The following is a 21,859-nucleotide window of genomic DNA, read 5'->3' as shown; positions in this document are numbered from 1 at the left end:
CAGCCATCTGGAAAGAGCCTCTCAGAGAGATGGAGAGAAAAGGCCTGAAAATACTGCTTGAGCCCCTGGATCCAGCCATTCCTGAAGCTAGTTATCTCTTGATATCCCAGTTGCATGAGTAAATAGATTCCCCTTTTAGGTTTCTGTCATTTGCAGCCCAAATGCTCCTGGATTTCTCCCTAGACTATTTTTCTTGCTCTAAGCCTCTAATCTTGGCTGTCTGCTAAAGCCCCACAGGTGAGGAGTCCTGTCTAAGCTTACTCTGAGAGGAGCAGAGAAGCTGGGGTAAGAAAACAGAATTGCAGGGTGTGGAGAAAAGGGAGCCCTCTTGCACTGTTGGTGGGAATGTAAACTGGTGCAGCCACTGTGGAGAACAGTATGGAGGTTCCTTAAGACACTAAAAATAGAGCTACCATATGATCCAGCAAACCCACTCCTGGGTATATACCTGGAGAAAACCAAAATTCAAAAAGATACATGCACCCCAATGTTCATTGCAGCACTATTTACAATAGCCAGGATTGGAAACAGCTTAAATGTCCATCAACAAAGGAATGGATAAAGAAGATGTGGGACATATATACAATGGAATATTACTCAGCCATTTAAAAAAAACCTGAAATAATGCCATTTACAGCAACATGGATGATCTAGAGATTGTCATAGAGTGAAGTAAGTCAGACAGAGAAAGACAAATATCATATGATATTGCTTATATGTGGAATCTAAAAAGGTATAAATGAACTTATCTACAAAACAGAAATAGAGTTACAGGTGTAGAAAACAAACTTGTGGTTTCCACGGGGTAAGAGGGGGGAATGGATAAATTGGGAGATTGGGATTGACATATACACACTACTATATATAAAATACATAACTAATAAGGACCTATTGTACAGCACAGGGAACTCTACTCAATATTCTTTAATGGCCTATATGGGAAAAGAATCTAAAGAAGAGTGGAGATATATATGTATATATATAAACGGATTCATTTTGCTGTATACCTGAAACTAACACAACATTGTAAATCAACTATACTCCAATAAAAATTTTTTTACAAAGAAAAAGAAAATAGAATTGCATTTGTGAGCAGGTCATGGTGCTTTTGGAAAATCACTTCCAACTCTTGTAGCAAATTCCTCCTCCCCCATCCCCACCCCGACCCCATCCACCTCCAGGGATGGCAAGTTCTGTGCGCACAGGTATCATTGCAGAAAGGGGGGACGGTGGATGAGCTAGTGAGAGCAAAGTATGGGGGGGTGGGTGGACTTAATCATTCTTTGCTTTTAATGGTAGCTAGTTAATTTCCTTCCTGAAGAGACCAGCTTTGACCTTCACCTCCGGCCCCTATTAACAGCCAGCAATGCTTTGTCAGCGAGTTTATGACAAATTAATTATACAGAGAGGGGAAATCTCGCAGGAAAATTGAGTGTTCTGGCTTGGGCTGCAGGTGGAAGCTGAGGCTGAGTTCTGAGATGCATTTTGATGGCCCACTTATACGGGCCTGGTTAGCCACAGACCTCAGGCAAACTTTGAGGCAAGCAGTTAGTTTTCAGCTCACCCCAGAGGGCAGACAATGCCCGAAGCAACGAGTCAAACCTGATTTCAAGCCCCTTACACCGTGTGGCATGTCTGCGAACTGGATATCCCAGGCAGGAGGGATCTGGGGGCCCCAGGTCACGGTGGTGGCCGAGATGCCTTTGCCCCCTGTAGGCTGGGCCGTTCCGGCCCATTGGACAAAAGCCTTCCTTCCCTGTAATGAACCCAACTTCCTTGTTGCATGGACTTGCCCAGTTCCTCCTGGAATATTTGCGCAGGTGGAGCCGTGCTTGTCCAGAGCTCAGCATCAAGTCCAAACTCCTCTCCAGCCAAACTCCCACTTGCATTTTCTTTGCATTGGGCTTTCTAGCAACACCCAAACTGCTGTGCTGCTGTAAGTCCTCTTGTTCTGACCATCATGCCTTTGGCCAGGCCGAGCCCCTGCCTAGAACACCATTCCCCGTCCAACCTCCTCCCTCTGCCAGATGTTGAAGAATGAGCCCTAGAGCTTTCTCCTTCCCCGGGGAGCCTCCTGGGCGCTCCGGACAGTGTCTGCATTGGTGTTCTGCACTCCTTTAATTCCCCGTGATGGTTCCTGCTCAGGGCTCACTGCCCATGTCCCAGGCCGCCTCTCCCGCTGGCTGTGAACCGCTCCCCAAGGGCAGGGCTTGGTCTTCCTCTCTCTGTAGCCCGACGGCATGGTACTCAGGAGGTGGTCAGTGGAGGGGCCGGTCCAGCGTACACTGGAGGTTCAAGAGTGAAAAGACAGGGCCTCTGTGCCTAGTGAATTCGCTGGCCAGTGCTTGGGGAGATACAGCCGACTTCTGAGGTTCTTACCTGTCTGGTGGTATCCCTTTTCTGGCAACTTTAGAGAATGACCCATCCCTAGCCCTCAAGGCCGAGGTAGGAAGGTTCTAGAAAGGTCAGGTGGTAAAGTGGTCAGGTGGCCAAGATGGGCCTTGAGGAAGTCAGGTCCTGAGTGAAGGGCAGAGAATGGGTGGCCCTGATGGACGGCAGGCCTGGGAAGGTGACCCCCTGGCAGGCTGCTCCTGCCACCAGCAGCCCTGCCCTTGCCCCACGCCGGGCCCAGCCCAAATGCGGAGGCAGGCTGGCCACGTGTCAGGAGGCGAGAAGGTCAAAAACGACACTGACGGCAGCAGAGAGCTCACTGGCTCCCAGGCCCTTCTTGCAGGAGTCCGCCTACAGGCTGCTTGCACTGAGTTCCACCCTCCGGGGACACTGGCTCTGCGATTCTGTCGCTCAGCAGGTGTCTTCCGCACTCCTGGGAGCCCTGCGTTTTGAGCGTCATAGCCGCTAGCTCTTCTGAGATGAGCGTCTCAGCGTTGACGGGGGCAGCCTGACTGCTGCCGGGAGGGACCTCGCTTCTGGATCCTGCAGCTCCGGAGGGAGGGTCTAGGGAAGAGATGGGGCCCCAGGAACACGTGAGCCGCCTCCCCTCGAATTACCAAATAGCCAAGTCGATTTGCTTCACCGGGACTGAGGCTGCTGCCCCGGACACAGGCTTCCCTGGTGGGTGACCTTGTGTCCCCATCTCCGAGGCCCCGTCCTTTCTCCCCTCTACCGTTGCTCCCGCTTCCTCAGCCCCCTTTGCTTTCCCCCGATTGTCTTCAGCCAGACTTTTAAATCGTGCCCCACATCAAGTTGCCCCTGGTTGAACCCTCCAGGCCTCGCCAGGTCACTTCAGATAAGATCCGGACCTTTCTTCTGGGCTTCCCGGCACAGAGAGACCTGGCCTTGCCCACCGGATCTACTCCCTTCCGCTCCCTGGGCTCGTGTGTGTGTGATTGTGGACGTCACCCTTCTTCCCACCACGGGGCCTTTGCACTTGCTGTTCCCTCCACTGGCAATGCTGTTCCCACATCTGTGCTTGGCCAGCTTCTCCTTCCCCACAGGCCTGGGCTTAGATGTCACCTCCTCCTGGAGCCTCTCTGGAGGCCTGGCTAAGGCAGCTCCTCTCCGTCACGGCGCTGCCCAGCCACCGCCCCAGGTTTTATAGTTTTTTATAGTGTTGGTCTTCAAAGCCTCGAAAGGCTTGGTTTGTGACTGTCTCTAGTCCCTGTACTGGCCTCTGGCCCCTGTGAGTGGGTAGTGTTTGTCTGTTTGTGCCCTTAGCTGTATCTCGGGGGGAGGGAGCATTTGAGGGCAGGAGTGGGGCCTGAGCAGGTGCATGAATGAATGAACGACTTCTTCCTAATAATTGAAACGGGGAAGAAGCGTAAGGTGGCTACAGCATTATTTGGGGGGAGGAATCGGTGAAGTGGGTGACTAAGAATCAAGGAGGGATCATGTTCCAGAAGTTTCCAGGGAGGCCCAGCTTCACGGGCATGTGGCCTGGGCAGTCACACAGGCCCGTTCAGAGGGGCCTGTGCTCAGTTTACTGCTCTGCTGTCTTTGTCTTGAAATTCTTGCTAAGTTTTGAACAAGGAGCCTTGCTTTTACTGGTTGCACTGGGCTGGTCCGGTCCAGGTGTCCCAGCAGTGAGGGGAGCGTATCCAGTCCTCACTCCAACTCGGGAGCCACAGGCTAGTCTAACCACCCTCATTTTACAGACAGGGAAACAGGCTCCAAGCTGGGCGGTGGGTGAGGTGGACCCCACACGTTCTACCCTAGAGCCCCCGCTCCTGCTACGACCCTCTCCTGTCTCCCAGACTCCAGAAATGGGAGGCTCGTGACTGTTGAATAAATGAATGAATGAGAGAGGGAAAGAGGACACACGGGGTGTCCCAGGCTCACCTGTGCTCCCTCCTGCCTCGCCAGCCCTTGTGACTCCTCTGGGATCAGCCGCCCCTGGGTTGACAGTCATCTTGTTGTTGTTGCCTACGGTGGTCTCCTCCAGGAAGCACGAGCGGATGTGGACTCTCTGGGCCACGCCCCCTTCGGAGTGAGGTCCTGGTTCGGGGATTTGAATTTTGATGGAAGCTTCCGGGCCTGTACCCAGGACAGAGACTGCAGGTCAGCCAAAGAGAGAGATGCCGGGGGGGCGGGAGGGGAGGTGGACGGTGAGAGCAGCTGGACGGTGGGCTTGACCCCCAGCTTGGTTCTCAGGTCCTCCACGGCTGTCCTCCTGGAACCTCCCCTCAGTGGCCCATGCCGTGCTCTGTCACTGGTGGACGCGTGGCCTCACACGGCGTATCTGCGATGCCTTTCACCTGCTGGGGCTGCCGGCTCCCTCGGCCCCCGGCTCTGCCAGCTTGGGTGCCCCTCCTCCTGCAGCCCAGCCCAGCTGAACTGGTCCTCTGGGCCTCCCCTGGGACTCAACCCCTCCCCCCGCTGCCTCCTGCTTCCCGTCTCTCTGCTGCCTGCTTCCTGGCAGCTCTGGAACACCCTCTCCATCTTTGGTTAGAATCTCCCTGTGGCCCCCCAGTCCGGCCCCCAGCCGCAGCTGTCTCGCTCCTGCCTCTCCCGGCCAAACGTCAGGAAAGAGCTGCCCGTGCTCTGTCTCCCCTCCTTCCACTCCCCGTGCCCCTTCTGTCCCCTCAGGTCACCACTGACCCCTTGTTGCTGGACCCTACAGCCCTCCCTTGATCTCACCGGCCTCGCCTCCTCTGGAAACCCGTCCCCTGGCGTCCCTGGTTCTCCTTCTCTCTCTCAGGCCTCTCTGCTGTGCTCCCACACCCCAGCCTGTCTCTCGATGACCAGTGCCAGGGAGGACGCGGCCTGGGAGCTCTGGTCACTGGTGACAGCGCCTAGGTGGCTCCTTAAATGCATGTCCAGTTCCAGTCCAGCCATCTCCTCTGTTCCCGCTTCAGCTGGCCCAGGAAATGACCCCTGCCCATTGTACAGATGAGGAAACCGAGGTTTCCTGAGGGGGGTAGTAGGGAATGGGAACCCAGGTGCTAACTCTAAAAGAGCCCCCCGCTCTACAGCCTCCTGGTGGGAGGGAAAGTATTTCCCATCATGCCTCTCTCCCCACAAGGACCGGCTCAAGTTCCATCTAGCCAGGAGCCGAATGCAGTGGGCTGGGGGTGGGGTGGCAGCCTGTTCTCCAGTTACCTGGGGGGCTGCCACAGGCGCTGTGGGCAGGGCCCTTGGCTGGGTTGCCGTGAAGACTCATCTCGTTGCCGTGTCCCATCTGTACATGTCTGAGCACAGACTTCTCCATCCGGATGTCCTGGGGCCCCCAGGATCCAGCCAGGGGACCCTGAGTTGAGGGATCAGTGGGTGCCATTGGAGGGAGGTAGAAGGGAGCCGAGGAGCCTGGCAGGGGACACAGAAACGTGACTCCTGACCCCCCCCCCCCGACCTCCCCCTACCCCCTACCCGCCCCCCCCCACCCCCCCACCCCCACACTAAGTCCTGGCCGGACAGAGGAGACAGGCTTCGGGATTCTTTCTGGACTTATCAGACTGGGAGTGATTACTTCAGGGTCTGGATTGGAGAGCAGGTGGGCCGGCAGAACAGGTAGCGTGGGGCTCCGGGGTTTTTACCATTGGTGCCTGGGGCGTCACTGGGGCACTGAAAACCCAGACAATGGGCACATCCGCTGCTTCCTAGCTGTTCTCAGTCCTCTGGGCCCGTCAGGAGAAAGTCTCCTTTGGGGTTAACTTGCTGTTGGCATGGGGCCCTCAGAGCTTCTGACATTGTTCTATTTTGTCAGCATTTATTTTTGATGGTAACCTTGGTAGTTTTCAAGGTAATGCTGTGAAAGTTTACTTTAAAATTAATTTGAGTAGAATAAAAAGTAAACCATTTAACAACATGGCGTAAAGAATCAGCCATGGGTGTGGCCAACATGAGGGAGGTGGAGCTCAGAGGACCAAAGCTGGGGATAGGTTGATCTAGATTCTAGAATGAAGTTCCTCATTTCACAGTTGGGGAAACTGAGGCCTGCAGCAGGGAAGGGCTCTCTCGAGGTCCCAGGGAGCGTTCCAACTTTGGGGCCCGCGCTCTCACTCACGTCCCATGGCTGGACTGGTGGGTGGCCCTGGCCCCTCTGCCCACAGTGCCCGCCATGCAGCAGGCACTCATTTGCTTACTGTATCTCACCAAAGCTCGGATACACCCATACGATGCATCCCAGTTTCTGAGATGTGAACACATGGGAAAAAAGAGTGTCTCGGGACACACAGAATGCTCAACGACCCCTTGTGACATCCTAGAGAGGAAGAGCGAACTGAGTTGTTTCTTGTGGGAAAATATTGGGTCCCGATGAAAATGAGGCAAAAGATGTCGGCAGGAAGGGGAAGCAGGAGAGGTTTGATCCAGGCACAAGCAGGGACATCCTTATTCCTGAGAAAGCCAGGAAGGACCTTGGAGATCTGAAAGCTGCCCTTCCTCCCTGGAAGGTTGAATGCCCCCCACTCCCTGCCCCCACCCAGATGGAGCAGATGCCCCGACAGGTCCCTTCTCCTGGACATTTCAGAGGACTCACCGTTTTCCCCAGAGGCCATTTGTCCCACTATGACATTCCTGTGTCCAATCTGGATGGCTTTGGAGTTCTCAATGGAAATGTGGCTGTTTGGTCCATTCTGACTGATCATGTTGATTGGATTTTGCTGGTAAATGACTGGGGTGGACTGATTTGTAGAACCTTCTGCAAAGTAACATTCCACTCAATCCCTTTGTATCTCTCTAGGAGTCAGAAGTTCCAAATACTAGTTGGCAGCATCAGAATCTCCTGGGGAGCTGGTTAAAACACAGATTCCCAGGCCCACCCCGGGGCTCTGAGTCAGCAGGTCCAAGGTGTGCCCCAGGAAGTGGAGTGTTTACCAAACACTGCAGGTATCACAGACGAGCCTTGCTTGGACTTTGTCCCGCAGGCCACCCTACCCCTGTGTCCTCCGCCACCCTGGGAGGATGGCAGGTGCCTTGATGCTTGCCCACCCTCTGTACCTCTCACTGCGAGGAACCCACAGCCCTAACCATTGCTTCCAGGGTCCTCTCTTCCTTCAGGGAAGGGTGCAAGGTGGCCGTCCACAGGCTGTTTCTGGCCATGGGATAAACTTTGCTTGACTCACAAGGCATTTTTAAGAATTTGGATTTGTCACCAGTGTTTAACATCCAGCCTAGGAGGCTGAGGCCCTCCTTGGGTACCATAAGCAGGGGTGTCAGCCCCACGTGGGCTCCACACACGGGGCCACATTCCCACCTTCGGGAGCCCTCGGCTCCTGTGCCTTTGTGAGCCCCTACATCCATCAAAAATATTTAAAATTACATTTTATGACTGCGTTGGGATATAGACAAATATAATCTTGGCTAGAGTCATTATTAGCTATTCATTGTTACTATAATACTCATTTTTTCTTCTGATTTTAAGAGAAACTAGAGCATTTTTGTGACCCCCTAAAAGCACCGTGGGCTCTAGGCCTGGTACCTGCTGCATGTAATGGATAAGTTGGTTCTGGGACTCTACCCTGTGGGTATCTGAGCTCAGCCTAGCCTATTCCTTCAGCAGCCTTAAAACTCCAAGTTGGGCAAAGGGCTTACAGAAGACTTAGCAAACTCAGGCTGAGACCTGCGTCCCAGGACTGATACAGTCAGGGGTGGGCCACACCTCTAGGAAGCCCTCCCTGGTTACTCCTGCCAGCATGCCCCTCCCTCCTGGAACCCTCTTCCAGGGACGGGTCAGCAAGAGCACAGCAAGCTTCTGACGAGGTGGGGCAGGCAAAGAGCTTAGCGGGAGCCCAGCAAGGACCAGGTGTTGGGTGTTATACCCTCTGCCCCGTCCAGGTGTGGGCAGCAGGTAAAGGGCCTACCTGGTCGATAAATAGCCCAAGTGTTTGATTTCTGGTCTAAGTCCAGGAGGTGCTTGTTCCTCATCGCGTACAAGTCTGGGTTGACTTCCTTTGCTGTCTTCATTCCCAGGGCCTGGGCAATGATCAGAGCTCTACGGGGCCCATGGGCTTCCAGAAACCGGAAGATCTCTTCCTCTGGGAGGCAGGACAGCAAGTAGTTAAGGAGGACCCCGGAGGCCGAATCCGCTCCCCTGCTTACCAGCTGTGTGACCTGGGACAGACGCAGCCTCTGTGCCCATTTTCCTCATCTGTAAAATGGGCATAATTATAATGGACCACAGAGGTTGTTCTGGGGGTTGGGGATGTTCGTCGAGGGCTCTGAACAGTGCCTGGCGCGTGCTAGGCGCACAGCAGTTGCCAAGTACCCATCAAATGGTTTCCCAGCCGTTTAGCTTTCGCCGAAAGACAGAGTCTCGCCTCCGAACGCTTTGTGGGGACCTGTTAGTGGGTGGGCCGTGGCCCCCGAACACTTGTAACTTCTCGAGTGGCCAAGGAGAGTCTGGGGTCAGAGGAAACAAGAGCTGAAAGGAAACAAGATGCTTACGCCGCTGACTGAGCTCAGGACCAGGCTTCCGGGGAATTGCAGCTGCATCTTTCTGGGGCCTCTCTGCTGGGAAGAAAGACGGTCAGGGGTCAGCCGAGCGGGAGAGGGGATGGGGACCCTACCAGACAGAGGTGGGCTGCTCTGCTGAAGCCCCTAGCGCATGGACGCTCCAAACTTGGAAGGAACTTGGCTTCAAAGCCCGCCCCGCTCCCTTCCAGCTGTGTGGCTTGGGGTTGGGGGAAGACCATCTACTCCCTCTGGGGTTGTGTGCGGGCTAGAGGACCCCCAGGCGCCGCACCAGAACTAGAAAAGTGGATCTCGTGCGATGCTACGGCTCTTCTATTATTATCATATCGTTACTGCCATCATCATCGTTATTAATGTTTTGCTGAGCACCTACTACATACTGGCACTAGGCTCAGCCGTTTGCATCAAATCCTCTCACAACCCTACAAAGCAGCCCTACTGTTACCTCCACTGGCCAGAAAAAGAAATCAAGATGCAGTGAGGGTACATCGTGTGTCCCTGAGGGCAGAGCCTGTATTTGAACCCAGGCCCAAATCTGGGCTAGGCCGTTGCCAGGACTGCTCGTGCTGGGTCCAACACCCGCCCCCTCCAACTGCCCCTGTCCCGGGGTGGCAGGTTACCCAGCTCTGCAGGAACCACTTCTTCGGTCCCACCATTGGCCAAGCTCCACGTCGCGGGGCCTACGAGCAGGACTGCCTTGGACTCCTTCTGCATCTTGTAGAGGACCTGGTTGAGTTTCTTCCTGGGCACTTGGCATTTCATTACCAGCTGGGCAGTCTTCACAGGGGAGCCAGAGTCCCTCAGCACCTCCAAAATCCTCTGCTCAAGGTCTGGGGGAGGGAGACAGGGGCAGAGACAGAACTGAGTCCCCCCAACTACCCAGCCTGGGCTGGTGGCCCTCCAGGAGAGGGATCCAGGGCAGAGGCAGGCACAGAGGTCTGAGCAGACATCCACCGGCATCTCTGTACAGGGAGGGGCACATGGGCTGCTCAGAAATGACCTTGGCTGGACAGCCCGGTGGCCAGAGGCGGTGCCAGGCCTTCCGAGCGTCCCCCACCTGAGTGAGTGCTGGAGGGCAGGTGGGAACGCTCAGCTCTCAGACGTCCTCAGAGAGAGGGGAGTGGAGGCGGCAGGATGCTGGAGGGTGCGGCAGAGCACAGGAAGGGGGGAGGGGGGGAGTGAGGCCCAGCCCGGTGTCCTCCATCCCCCATCCTTCTCCTCCCGGTGGAATCTGCCCGTCCTCTTGGGCTGACAATCCACTCGGGCGATGTCACTATTCATCCCCACCAGGAACCCAACGGCCGCTCAGAAATGGATCTTTCACCCTGATGCCCAATCCCAGAGTCCTAAAACACTGTCCCTGGCTGCCTCAAATCCTCTCTTCTCCTTTCGCTGCCTCTACCTTCTACTCCTTGTCACCACCATCTCCCGGATGACAGCAACGCCACCAACTCGTGGTTCTGCCAGCCTCGTCTTCACCCGCCCTCAGCTTCCCTTCAAGGGCCAACCTGTCTGCATTCCCTTCAGACGCACTCACCCCTGGGCCTTTGCACATGCTCTTCCCTCTGTTAGGAGCAACGTTCCCTCCCTCCACCTGTCCAACGGATACTCCACCTCAGGTCTTGCTCAGGCTCCATCGTTGGGAAGCTGTCCTGGATGCCCTGCGTGGGTGGGGTGCTGGGTGTGTGTGGGTCCCCTGCAGAGTGTCCCCAAGGATCCCCTGCTGTGATTGCCAGGTTCAGTGTAGTGGTTCAGTGTCTAGCATGGGGCCGGGCACACAGTAGGGTCTCAGGAAATAGCAGTTGAATGAAGGAGTGACTGAGTGAATAAGTGAGCGTACACTGCTGGGAAGGTGTTCGCCCAGATGACCTGGGCGGGGGTGAGTAGCTCTCCGGGGCCTCTGTTTCCCACCCCCCCGAGTTAATGGTCCTAAGCAGGGTGCCTCGAGGCTCAACGAGGAACTTTGCAAATGGCCCCTACTCCTCCCAGACAGGCTCCCGTAAACCCAAGCCAGCTGCCCTGTGGGGAGTGAGAGAACTGGTCAGACACGGGGCCTGCAGCGCCAGGGGCTGGGGAGAGGAAATGTCTGCCCCGAGAACCCTGAGGAAAATGCAAAGCAGGGCCCTTCTTGGGAAGACCTAGGTCCCCTTCCAGGGCAGCAACCCAATTCTTTACCTTCTGGGTTTTTCCTGGATTCCTAGTGGGCGGCACTAGCGGGGGAAGGGACAACCCATTTGCCAACTCTGCGCTGGGCACCGTGGCCTTGCCCTTATGGTCGGAATGTTTGCGTCCTTCTGGGCGCAGGTGATGTGCAATTAGAACACGTGGGGTCACCCACCCCTTCACCCACCAAACTACCCCTCAACCGGGATACCTGTCCAACCCACTGTGGCTTTGCCTAGTTTTAAAAAGAGTTTTGATTCTTAAAAAACCTGCCCCTGGGGGAGCCTCTTCCTCCCCCTCCAGTGCCCTGACCTCAAAGGGGAAATGGGGTCCATGGCGGGGCTGGCATCACCAGCTGAGTCTTCAGGCTGGTGAAATGGATGAGGTGTAAGTGACACGTCGGTTAAAAGGAAAATCTGCCAGGGGGCAAGTTAAATTCAGTTACCGGGTGCCCCTGACATGTCTCGTTGGGGAAGTGCAACAGGAGCTTGGGAACCAGCCTGGGGCCCTGGGTCACACCCAGTCGGCACCCCTCCCCAGCACATCCTATTTTCCTGGTTTTGAGCCCCAGCTCTGCCACCTACTAGCTATGTGACCTCTCTGGGCCTGTTTCTCTATCTGTGAAATGGTGATAATAGCAGCTACTTCAGAGATTGTGGTGAGGAGTAAATAGCTAACAATCACAAAACAAAGACAAACAGGGCTTCCCTGGTGGCGCAGTGGTTGAGAGTCCGCCTGCCGATGCAGGGGACATGGGTTCGTGCCCCGGTCCGGGAAGATCCCACATGCCATGGAGTGGCTGGGCCCGTGAGCCATGGCCGCCGAGCCTGCGCCTCCAGAGCCTGTGCTCCGCAACGGGAGAGGCCACAACAGTGAGAGGCCCGCGTACCGCAAAAAAAAGAAAAGGCAAACAAAAAGCGTCCCAGCCCACAGCCCTCACGCTTTCAGTGGGGACCCTAGAAAAAGCACTGCTCAGTAACAGTTAACTTGCATCATGTGCTTCCAGGAATAGAGTGCTATCCGAGGAATGAATGCAGCAGGAGGAAAACCACATACACGCACTTCCCCCTCTTAGCAGACAACTTCTGTCCTTCCTCAAAATGAGTATGAAGACGGGTGTTAAGGCCCCAGGCTCTGCCGTGGTCCCCTGAGTCATTTCACCTGCAAGCCTCAGTGATCTCACACGTAAGATGGAAACCTCATCGGGCCTGCGGGTTATTGCAAAATGCACACGAAGCATGTTGCAAGAGGCCTGGGCAGAGCAAGGCTCTGAACCTGATGCCGTGCCCTCTGTCCCTCTTTCTTACTACCGTTGTGCTTTCAGATACTGTCCTCTCGTGACTCTAGTCTGGGTCAAGAAAAGGAACCAGAGAAAAGGTGCAAGTCCCACCCGGGCACTCCCACTGTTCCTTAGAAGTAAGAACGTACCTGCGTCTCCTGGGCTGGCAGGGGCCTCGGCCATGCTGGCAGCTGCGAGCCCAGGCGACTTGAGGGCAGCGGCAGGCTCCCCGACCCCGTGGCCTGGAGAAGGTGGGCCCGGTCGAGGCTGGGTGTGCTTTTGTGGTCCTGGCGGTGCTTTGCCAGCTGTGGAGCTATTCCAGCTTCACCCAGCCAGCTGTCAGCTGTTCACACCCCCTGGAAACAGATGCCTAGTCAGCCCAAGCTGATCAGATTTCGGAGAAAAAGAAAATGAAACTTCTGTGTGTGGCTTTTGAAGGAAACAAAATCGAAAATGAAATTGATAAGTGAGACACAGTTAGGCCTCCAGCTAGATGCTAGCAGGGAACAGCTGAGCTGGGCAAGACCAGCGCTTCCTCTGGGGCCAGGGGACTTCCCACCGCTGCCCACCCTGAGCCCCACACTCAGGCCAAGACACCTGGGTGGGTGGATGGGTGGGTGCCTGCGTTTGTGCATATCAGAACAACAACCCTCTTTAATGAGTACTTACTATGTGCTTTCCAATCTCGTGTGCCCCTGAATCATCTACAGGGTAGGGGCTAGTACTGGCCTCTTTTCTTAGGAAACTGAAGCTTGGGTCAGTGAGGCCACTTGTCCAAGGCCACAGAGATGCTTGGGTTCTAACTCAGCCCCACCATTTACTGTCTGTGGCGCCTTGAGCAAGTTATTTAACCTATTTATGCCTCAGTTTTCTCATCTATGAAATGGGCTAATACAAGTAGCAACCTCAGGAGGTGGTAGTGAGGACTAAAAGGGTTAATTCATGCCTTCTACAGTCATGAACACAGCTGGACACCCACTTACCTGTTTCTGGAAGAAGGATGCATCGCTTTTGTAAATTCTCAAAGGGGCCATTGACACCCCCCCTACCCCAAGCAGTTCAGAGCCACTGTTCTGGTCCAGGTAACAGAACGGTAAACTGAGGTCTACAGAGGTGAACGGCTTTGTGTGAGGCAGCCCAGAGTGTCAAGAACTCAACCCTGGAAGCCCCTGGGCCTGGGATCCCAGCTGCAGAAGCTGGGGAGGGGGCCAGGCCCAGGCTCCCAGGGGTCCCCATCCCTAGCATTTCTGCAAAGGGAGGAGCTCAGGAGCAAGTATAGCCATGGAAAGGGCCCCGGAGACTTGACTCAAAGCTGTCCTTGCAGAGCAAGCAGGAAAAATCCTGATGCCCAGTCCACACGCAGACCACTTAACCCCCAATCTCGGGAGGCAGGGCCGAGAGTCCCAGGTGATTTCATTCCAACCAAAGGGGGAGTGTTGGACAACTCAATAAAAACAGGAAGCCACGATGATGCTTTTGTTCCTTTTTTCAGGTAAAACCAAAGAAACGTGTATCTCTATGTAAACTGACAGTCTTAATGTTAAATGCGAAGTAATTGGAGGTGTTGAGGGAGATTGTGGGGCGCCCTCCGGGCTCTTGCTGAGCCCCTGCGGGAGGCTGGGAGGCGCCGTGCCTGGACCAGCCACTAGATGGCGCCCGCTCACCAGCCTGCGTCCCGGCTTCCCTCGTCCGGTCCCTCTGATTTAGGGGGGCCTCTCACCCCGTCCCCAACCCTAGAAAAACCCAAACTCCATCTGGCTGTACCCCAGCTTCTCCCCATTCCCCATGCCTCTCCTACACAGGCTCCTTGGCTCCTTCCCTGCGTGCTGCTGACCCCTTAGTATGGACACCCCGACCTAGGCCTTGACTAGGGTGCCTGGTGGGCTTGCAGGTCCGGCTGAGGAACTCAAGCTTGATTTGAGGGTCAACTTTGCTTCTGGCCCGTGTCTGTCTGGACATGTTTGGATGGCCCTTTCCGGTGCCCCTGTGTCCCCATCACCCCCTCCCTAGCTGTGTGTCACTACCTCCCTGAGCCTTGGTTTCTTTAATTATAAAACAAAGATAATAGATAACAAAAAGCATGTTTATCTGACCTTTAGTTGGTGTTCACAAAATTTGCATCATTTAGAAAATGTGATGTGTTGGATCTCCATAACTCCATAACATAACTTTTAGACATTGGGGGGAAAAAAAAAAGCAAGAGAGAAAGAGAAAGAAAAAACAATTTAATGTGGGTGGGCTCCATCTTCCATAGCATTTTGTGGCAATTTGGAATTCATGGAAGCCATGTACCTGCTGTGAGCATCTCACCGCACTGAGTGGGGCTCTCACTTTTAAAGTTTTAATTAGCTTGCATTTCCTCTTCTCAATTTAAGAGACTTTCCAGGTAATTTTGACCATGAGGTTTGTGTTTAACTGCAATATCAGTGGCTTAAATGATACAGAAACTTGTGTCTCTCTCCTAAAACAGTCTGGTAGGCAGTCCAGGTGTGGTGTGGCACACCATAGTGTTGAGACCCAGGCCCCTTCTATCTTGTTGCTCTGCCATATGTGGCCTTATGTTCTAAGACGGCTGCTCAAGCTCCAGCCATCACAACTGCATTACTTACAGCAGGAAGGAGGCAAGGGAAGAAGAGTAGGCACCTCTCCTTTAAGAATACTCACAAGTTGCACAGACATTCCCCTGACATCCATCAGTCCCATGGCCCAGCACGGGAGGCTAGGAAAGATTTTTATTCTGGGCCACCAGGCACCTAGCTAAAATTAAGGGATCGACTAACTTCCAAATAGGTGACAACAGATATCAGAGGATACTTAGCTGTCCCTGCCATTGCAAGGCTCTGTTTTCCCCCCAAGAAAGGAACGAGGAAACCTCCTCTATGCCTTGAAGTATATCTGTTCTCCCAAGCTTATGTATTGAGCAGGTCCGAGGCTGAGTTCAAAGGTAGTTCCCACACTCTCAGAGACTCCCGTCCAGCGTGCAAGACAAAAGGGGAGAGGAAGGGAGACAGGGACTCTGGTGACCCCTGACTCTGCCTGGGAAGGACCTCAAAGTCCACAGGAGTTCCAAGATGGCGCTACTGCCTGCTGGGGCCCAGATCCCTTTTTGTCTTGGAAAGCACACTCCTTTTTCATGGCTTGTGTTTTTCTGGAAACTATTAGAACTCTCCGCCCAAACCAGATGATAATTACATGTTACTGATCTCTAGTCTTTAAATTTCTCTCTCTCTCTCTTTTAAAAGAGAGATATTTTTACTGCACATTGTGTTGGCAAAACCCAGTCTCCTTTCTACCCGGCAGCCTGGATGTTACGATCAGGGTTCCTCTGTGAATTCACCTCGGGGGGAGGGAGTGGAAAGGTCTGAAGGCACCAAACGGGGACAATAATGTGTCTTTGGCCAGGGGCAAAGGGCAGAGAGCCAGAGGTGGCCAGAGACAGGGACTGCACGAGATCACAAGAGCTACCAGCGGAGGGCGAGGGGCAAAGACCCAACCAGGGGCTGCAGCGGGCAGCGGGTTCTCAGTGCAGCCCCCAAAGGCATCTGCCTGGGCTCCATTCACTGACCTTCAAGGCAGAGCTCAGTGAGCCTCCTTGGGTCATCACGTCGGATAGACCTGGGGTTCTGATCCCCGGGCCCCGATCTCGTACCTCTGCGCCTGGAGCCGGTCACGACTCTTTCTGAGCCTCCATTTCCCCTTTTGTAAAAGGGGATCACAGCAGCTCCACCCTGGGCTTGTGGCAAAGCTAATCCGAGATCTCACTCCGGAAGGTCCCAGCAGAGCACCGCACACGTAGCATGTGCTCAGTAAACAGGAGCTATCGTATCTTCATGGTATGACCCACCTGTCCCTCTCTGAGTGACAAGCAGTCCCATTTACTCATCTGGTCTTGCACCAACTCATTCCTTGTGCCTCCTTTATCCCAGGCGAAGTGCTGGAGCCAGTGGGGGGGCGGGGTGGGGTGAGGGCGCTGCAGGGAGAAAGCCCTGACCCCCTCCTAGTTCCTGGCTCTACTTCCCACGTCGGCGTCGGCTGCAGAAAAGGCCACACTACCCAATCGAGGGATTGACGGATGACTCAGGCCAAGTCCTGGGTCCCCTCCCCCAACTCCCAGCAGTGCTGGCTGGTAAAGGGGAGCTGGGCAGGGGTCACAGGAGTCAGGGAGCTGGCCAGGGGCCAGGGCATTGAAGGCCGTGATTGAAACTTGTGATCTTCCCTCGGGGCAAAGGAAGAGTTCCTGGAAGATTTTCACCCAAGGTGGGCTGGGGATTGGGAGAGACCGCCAGGGGTGCCAGAGAGCGTTGGCAGGAGGTTGACGGGGGAGAGGGGCTGCGGCCACAAGGAGGCTGTGTGGAGTCCAGGGGAGGGACCTGTGGCCAGCATCAGGCTGCTTTCACACCCTTCCTTCCCCCACTAACTCTTTTTAGAAGTCCTTCCCCACATCCCCCAAAATAGATTGAAATGAATTCACAACTAACTTTTATTTTTATAATCAAAAGATTTTTTGATAATGCTGCTTCCAAAATTCTTTGCCTACAAGAAATTCATTTAATTACAATTGGCCACAATTCCTCCACTGAGGGTCCAGTATTCTTGGGAATTCTTGCACAATGAAGAGAGCTCACCTATAAATTTGTTTCAAATATAATGAAAAATATAACGTTTCAAATATAACGAAAAATTTTTGACGACCAAATGGAACAGCTAATGAACTTGACATAATGTTATGTCTTCTAGATGTTTAATTAAACATGTATTGATTCTGATTTTGCCAGGTTTTTCCCCCATATTTTGGAGTTCATTTTCAAAAGCTCTTAAAGCATCTGTAGGCCTGAGGTGCTAAGACTTCTACACCCAGAAGATAAAACGGGGAAAGACAGAGAGACAGATCGTGAGGGCCAGGATTCCTGGTCTTTTGGGGATCGTGGCCCAAGGTGAGTTGTGGCCAGGGTATTGTCAAGTGTGAGGTAGAAGATGGGGCACCAGCAGAATACTTTTATGAGTTAATTCGTAACTTCTTTGAGTTTTAAATGGGTAACGTACTCTAAAATTTGACCCGAAGATGTTTCTTAAAAGACTTATCAACTGGATAGCAACTGATTTATTTAGAGCTTACTATTTCCAGTGCTTTACATTCTTTTATTCAATTCTTCCAGCAATCTGACAAGTAATATTAAATCTGCATTTTAATATTAAATCTGATAAGAAAACTGAGGTACAGAAAGATTACTAAGTAACCTGGGCAAGATCACGTGGCCAGTGGGTGAAATTGATGGAGTTGAGACCCAGGCTATCGAGCTCTAGAAGCCAAGCTCTTAGCAATTATTTCTATTGTTGTGAACAGGTACGTGTCATCCTGCCACAGGATAAGGAGCAACGCTTTCTATGCTGGACAGCTTAGTGCTGCCTGCTGTGACTTATCAGATCTAGCAGGAAAAAGGTTGGTATTTTATTCTTTTTTCTAAAGTTTCTTTGACTGAGTATGCCTGTCTCAGTCAGCTTAGCTGCCATAACAAAATACCATAGGCCAAGCGGCTTAAACAACAAATATGTATCTCTCAGTTCTGGAGCTGGAAGTCCAAGGTCATTGGAAGATTCGGTGTCTGGTGAGATCTACCTCCTGGTTCTTAGATACCCGTCTTCCCTCTGTGTCCTCAGACGGTGGGGGTGAGGGGGAGCGAGCTGTCTCATGACTCTTATAAGGGCACTAATCCCATCATGGGGGATCCACCCTCATGACCTCATTTAATCCTAATCACCTCCCAAAGGCCCCACCTCCTAACACTGTCTCATGGTGGGGTAGGGTTTCAACACTGAATTTGCTGGTGGGGGGACCCAAATATTCAGTTCCTAACAGTGTCCATATGAGCAGAGCCCTGTCCTAAGTCCTCGGAGACACAGAAACCTAAGTTAGTAGAAAAGAGTCCAATGTTTAAAATTTTTGTTCTCATTAACAATTTTTATATTGATTGATTGAAATGATATTTTGGCTATATTGGGTTAAAAACAAGACTTGGTGACTGTATGTCCACACCTGAGCGGACACACAGGACCCCCTCCATACCTTCCTCACAGGGAGCTCTTCTCTCTAAGGTGCTCTGATCTCTCACTGTACCCACCACCACTTTAGAGTTTGTAGTCTGAGGCTGGGTGCCCCAGAAGCACACTCTGAGGCACAGAGTTGAGTGCAAGTAGTTATTTGGGAGGTGATGCTAGGAACCCCTGGGAAGGTGGTGGGGACCTGGGACAGGGGAAGGATGGGCTAATCGAGGGCTTCGCCATCAAGCAAGCCCCCCTGGGGGCACCTGGGGTTCAGTGCCACAGGAAGCGCTAGGAATGCTGGGAGCATGGGGAACATCTTCTCAGGGCTCCCCACCGAGGTTGAGGGAGCTGGGGTGCTCACCCTCCACTCCCATCCCTGAAGGAGGCTGCTCCCAACTGTGTCAATCCCCCAGCCTGTCTGGCCTGCAGCATGGTGGGCAGCTGGACCCACATGAAAGAAATGGAGAAGGCCAAGGAGGTATGATGGGGATACTGATGGCTTTTGCTGCAGTTCTCTGCACAAGTAACTCCTCTTAGGACTGAGGCCCCAAGGATTAACTAGCTGGAGAGGGACAAGGGGTGGATTTGAATCAAGATCAAACGATCCCAGAGCTGGGCCCTGAGTCCATCCTTTGCGGCTTCCCCTGCCTTTGCCCACACCTGTAAAGAGCAGGCAGAAGTCTAACTCCATGAATTTTAAAAATTCATTTTTACGTTTGCTCACTCAATCAAGTTAGATGCTTTTAAAGGCAAATTTAATTATTTTGAGCTCAATAAAAGCCTTTTAATAAGCTGAACATCATGGTCTCAGTGTTTTGCTTTCAGGGTTATCAGTCATGGCAAGGAGGGGCCACAAAGGAGAGGGGAGAGTGGGGGTGGGGGCGTGGGGCAGCGGGGAGGGGCAAATCATGCCAGCCCACACACACGGGCATGAACACACACATACTCACACACGCACATGCATGGGTGGATATTTATTTTAAACTTTTATTTGCACATTTAAACCCATCATTTATTCCAAATCGTTTAATTGTGAAGCTTTGATAATATTTTGTTTTATTTTTAGAAACAGTTCTTTTACTTCGAGACAACTGTACAACGTGTTAAAGAAAATGCGATGCTGATTTGGCACAGACTTCCTGTGTGTTCTGTCTCCCCCGTTTGGCTCACACATCCTTCCTCACTCTGAACGTTCCATCTATGCCCGCGACTGAGACAGGAAGCCAGACACACATGCTGAAATAATTTCAACAAATATCAACTTTAAACCAACTTGAAGTAGTCAAAATGGCAGGGCTGGTTCAGGCACCGCGGCCTTCCCCAGCTCGGTTCAAAGGAGGCAGCGCAGGCTACACATGGCAAAAGTGTTGCTGTGTTTATAGAAAGTTTTCTGTTTTCATTATTAAGGCATTTACTTGTCCAGTGTAATGACACCTGCTGGTTTTGGCTGTCCAGCACCCAGCCCCCTTCTTCTGGCACAATCACTCCAATTTTCCTTTGGTGAGCCACCTCACCCCCTTCTCAATCCACATGGATGGGAGGAAGCTGACCCCACCTCTAGGTCCAGAGCAGGGCATGAGACTCAAACCAGGCCAACCAGAGCACTCTCTTCTTTTGGCTGTAGTGATTGGCTCAGGGATGGGCACATGACCTGAGCCAGCCAATGGGATTCTATTCTGGGACTCGTGATAGAAGATTGAGAGCTAATTTCTTCCCACTTGACTTAGAGCTGTCAGGAAATGCACCTGGAGAAAAGGTGGTGGGAGAGGAGGATCTACTTGAAAGGGAAATTGGTAGAGGTGGCAGTTTGATGGAGACAGACACCTTCCTAACATCATGGTGTGCACATCTGGACCTGGAGGGCATGTGATCTAGCCCAGCTCCCAACCAGTTGCAAGAGTCAGTGATTCCCTCTTCTGCTGAATTCAGTCTCAGTTGTTTTGGGTCATTTAGTATATAAAGAATTAACAAGAACATACACTTTTATCAGACAGAAGACTAAAATACTGGATGAATTGATTCAAGGCTACTTGGTGGACATCTAGGAATGGAAAGCATTTTTGAGGGAGGATAGAGAGGGAGAGAATCCTTTTGCCATATGCTTGGCATGTGACCTCTGCTTTTTCACCCTCAGTTTGAACCACTGTGTTCTGTAAAAACATTAATATTAGGAGCTTCTTTCTTTTATCCTGATGAAATAATAATAATGAATAATATCACCTGTGTACTGAGACGTATGCCTGAGCTGTTCATCACAAGATAGTTTATAAACGTGAAGGAATTATAAGCAACCTAGATGTCCAACCAAAGGGGACTAGTTAAGTACATTAGGAAATCTGTACAATAGAATTCTCTGCAACTATGAAAAAATGCCATATAGAACTGTATTTATGGATAAAGAAAAGTGTTTATAGTAGATTAAGGAAGGATGTTTATAAAGCTAGAGGATGATTCCATTTTTAAACGTATGTGATTACCTATAACATAGAAAAATGCCTAGAGAGAGTGCGGATTATCTCTTAGCAATACATAGGTGATTTGTTTTCTATATTTTCTACAATATAATTTGTATTCTATAATTTTCTACATTTTCTACAATAAATGTGGATTACCTGTGTATCTTGTCTGCTGGGGCTGCCATAACAAAATACCACAGAAGACGGGGGGCTGGGGGCTTAAAGAACAGAAACTAATTCTGTCACAGTTCTGGAGGCTGGAAGCCTGAGATCAGTATACCAACCTGGTTGGGTTCTGGTGGGAACTCTCTTCTTGACTTACACATGGCTGATTTCCAACTGTGTCCTCTGATGGTTGAGAGAGAGAAAGAGAGAGAGAAAGAGGGAGAGAGAGCATGGGGTGGGGGCTTGGGAGAGTTCTCTGGTATCTCTTCTTCTAAGGGCACTAATCCCATCATGGGGGCCCCACCCTCATGATCTCACCTAAACCTAATTACCTCTCAAAGGCCCCATCTCCAAATACCAACACATTGGGGGTTAGAGATTCAACACATGAATTTGGGGGACGCAATTCAGTCCATAGCACAGTGTAATAAAAAATAATATCAAAACTCAGTTCTTTATATTGAATGGGACTTTGCGTGCAATGAACAATATCCACATAGTCACAACAATGTAAACGGCATTTACTGAATTTCAGTTTTAGGATCAACTCACAGATAAAGCACAGAGGACTGAATTATGCTATGGGCAGAATAGAAATGTCACTCATCTTGATAAGTTGGAAGTAAAAATGGAGAGAACACAGGTAGAAAGGAAGTGAAAGGAGGTTGGGAAGAGGGGGTGAGCTGAAGACCAGCCAGGCCAGGGGTACAGTCTCCTCAACTTGCCAGGTAGGGAGTCCAGAAACACTGTCCTCATAGAAGGAACACAAAACAGAGGTGTAGATAACAGTACTTGAAGTCATAAAGACAATCATAAAAGGAACCCAAGTAAGAACATTTCTTTATTGGGAAGTAGGGAGGCGTGTCAATGTGCTAAATATTTGTCT

The 21,859-nt window shown here is 52.1% G+C and overlaps 1 protein-coding gene across 3 annotated transcripts; it reads right to left on the bottom strand.

Moving 5' to 3' along the window:
* Positions 1–698: 698 nt before the first annotated feature.
* Positions 699–12,646, bottom strand: ZBP1 (Z-DNA binding protein 1). 3 transcript variants are annotated; one of them, XM_033410301.2, is made up of 8 exons: positions 12,460–12,646; positions 9,489–9,698; positions 8,842–8,907; positions 8,259–8,432; positions 6,935–7,093; positions 5,557–5,760; positions 4,297–4,491; positions 699–2,955 (listed from the first exon to the last, which is right to left on the bottom strand). In XM_033410301.2, exons 1-8 carry the CDS (start codon positions 12,491–12,493, stop codon positions 2,708–2,710), a joined length of 1,290 nt encoding a protein of 429 aa, XP_033266192.1. In that variant the 5' UTR covers positions 12,494–12,646; the 3' UTR covers positions 699–2,707. The 3 variants fall into 3 exon arrangements, with proteins under 3 accessions (XP_033266192.1, XP_012393089.1, XP_033266191.1); XM_012537635.3 differs by having other exon boundaries at positions 6,935–7,096; positions 12,460–12,641; XM_033410300.2 differs by having other exon boundaries at positions 6,935–7,096; positions 8,842–8,904; positions 12,460–12,639.
* Positions 12,647–21,859: the final 9,213 nt, after the last annotated feature.

Source organism: Orcinus orca, chromosome 16 (assembly GCF_937001465.1).
Source record: "Orcinus orca chromosome 16, mOrcOrc1.1, whole genome shotgun sequence".
Lineage (NCBI taxonomy): Eukaryota > Metazoa > Chordata > Mammalia > Artiodactyla > Delphinidae > Orcinus > Orcinus orca.
Note: the sequence above shows the minus strand (reverse complement) of the source record. Positions and strands in the feature narration are given on the sequence as shown.

Excerpts from the sequence above, each read along its gene's own strand:
- ZBP1 (XM_012537635.3), bottom strand. The coding sequence starts at position 12,493 with ATGGCCGAGGCCCCTGCCAGCCCAGGAGACGCAG. Across the intron at positions 8,908-9,488 it reads AGTGGTTCCTGCAGAGCTGG|CAGAGAGGCCCCAGAAAGAT; the intron begins GTAACCTGCCAC and ends CTTTCTTCCCAG. Across the intron at positions 2,956-4,296 it reads CGAGGCAGGAGGGAGCACAG|ACCCTCCCTCCGGAGCTGCA; the intron begins GTGAGCCTGGGA and ends TCTCTTCCCTAG.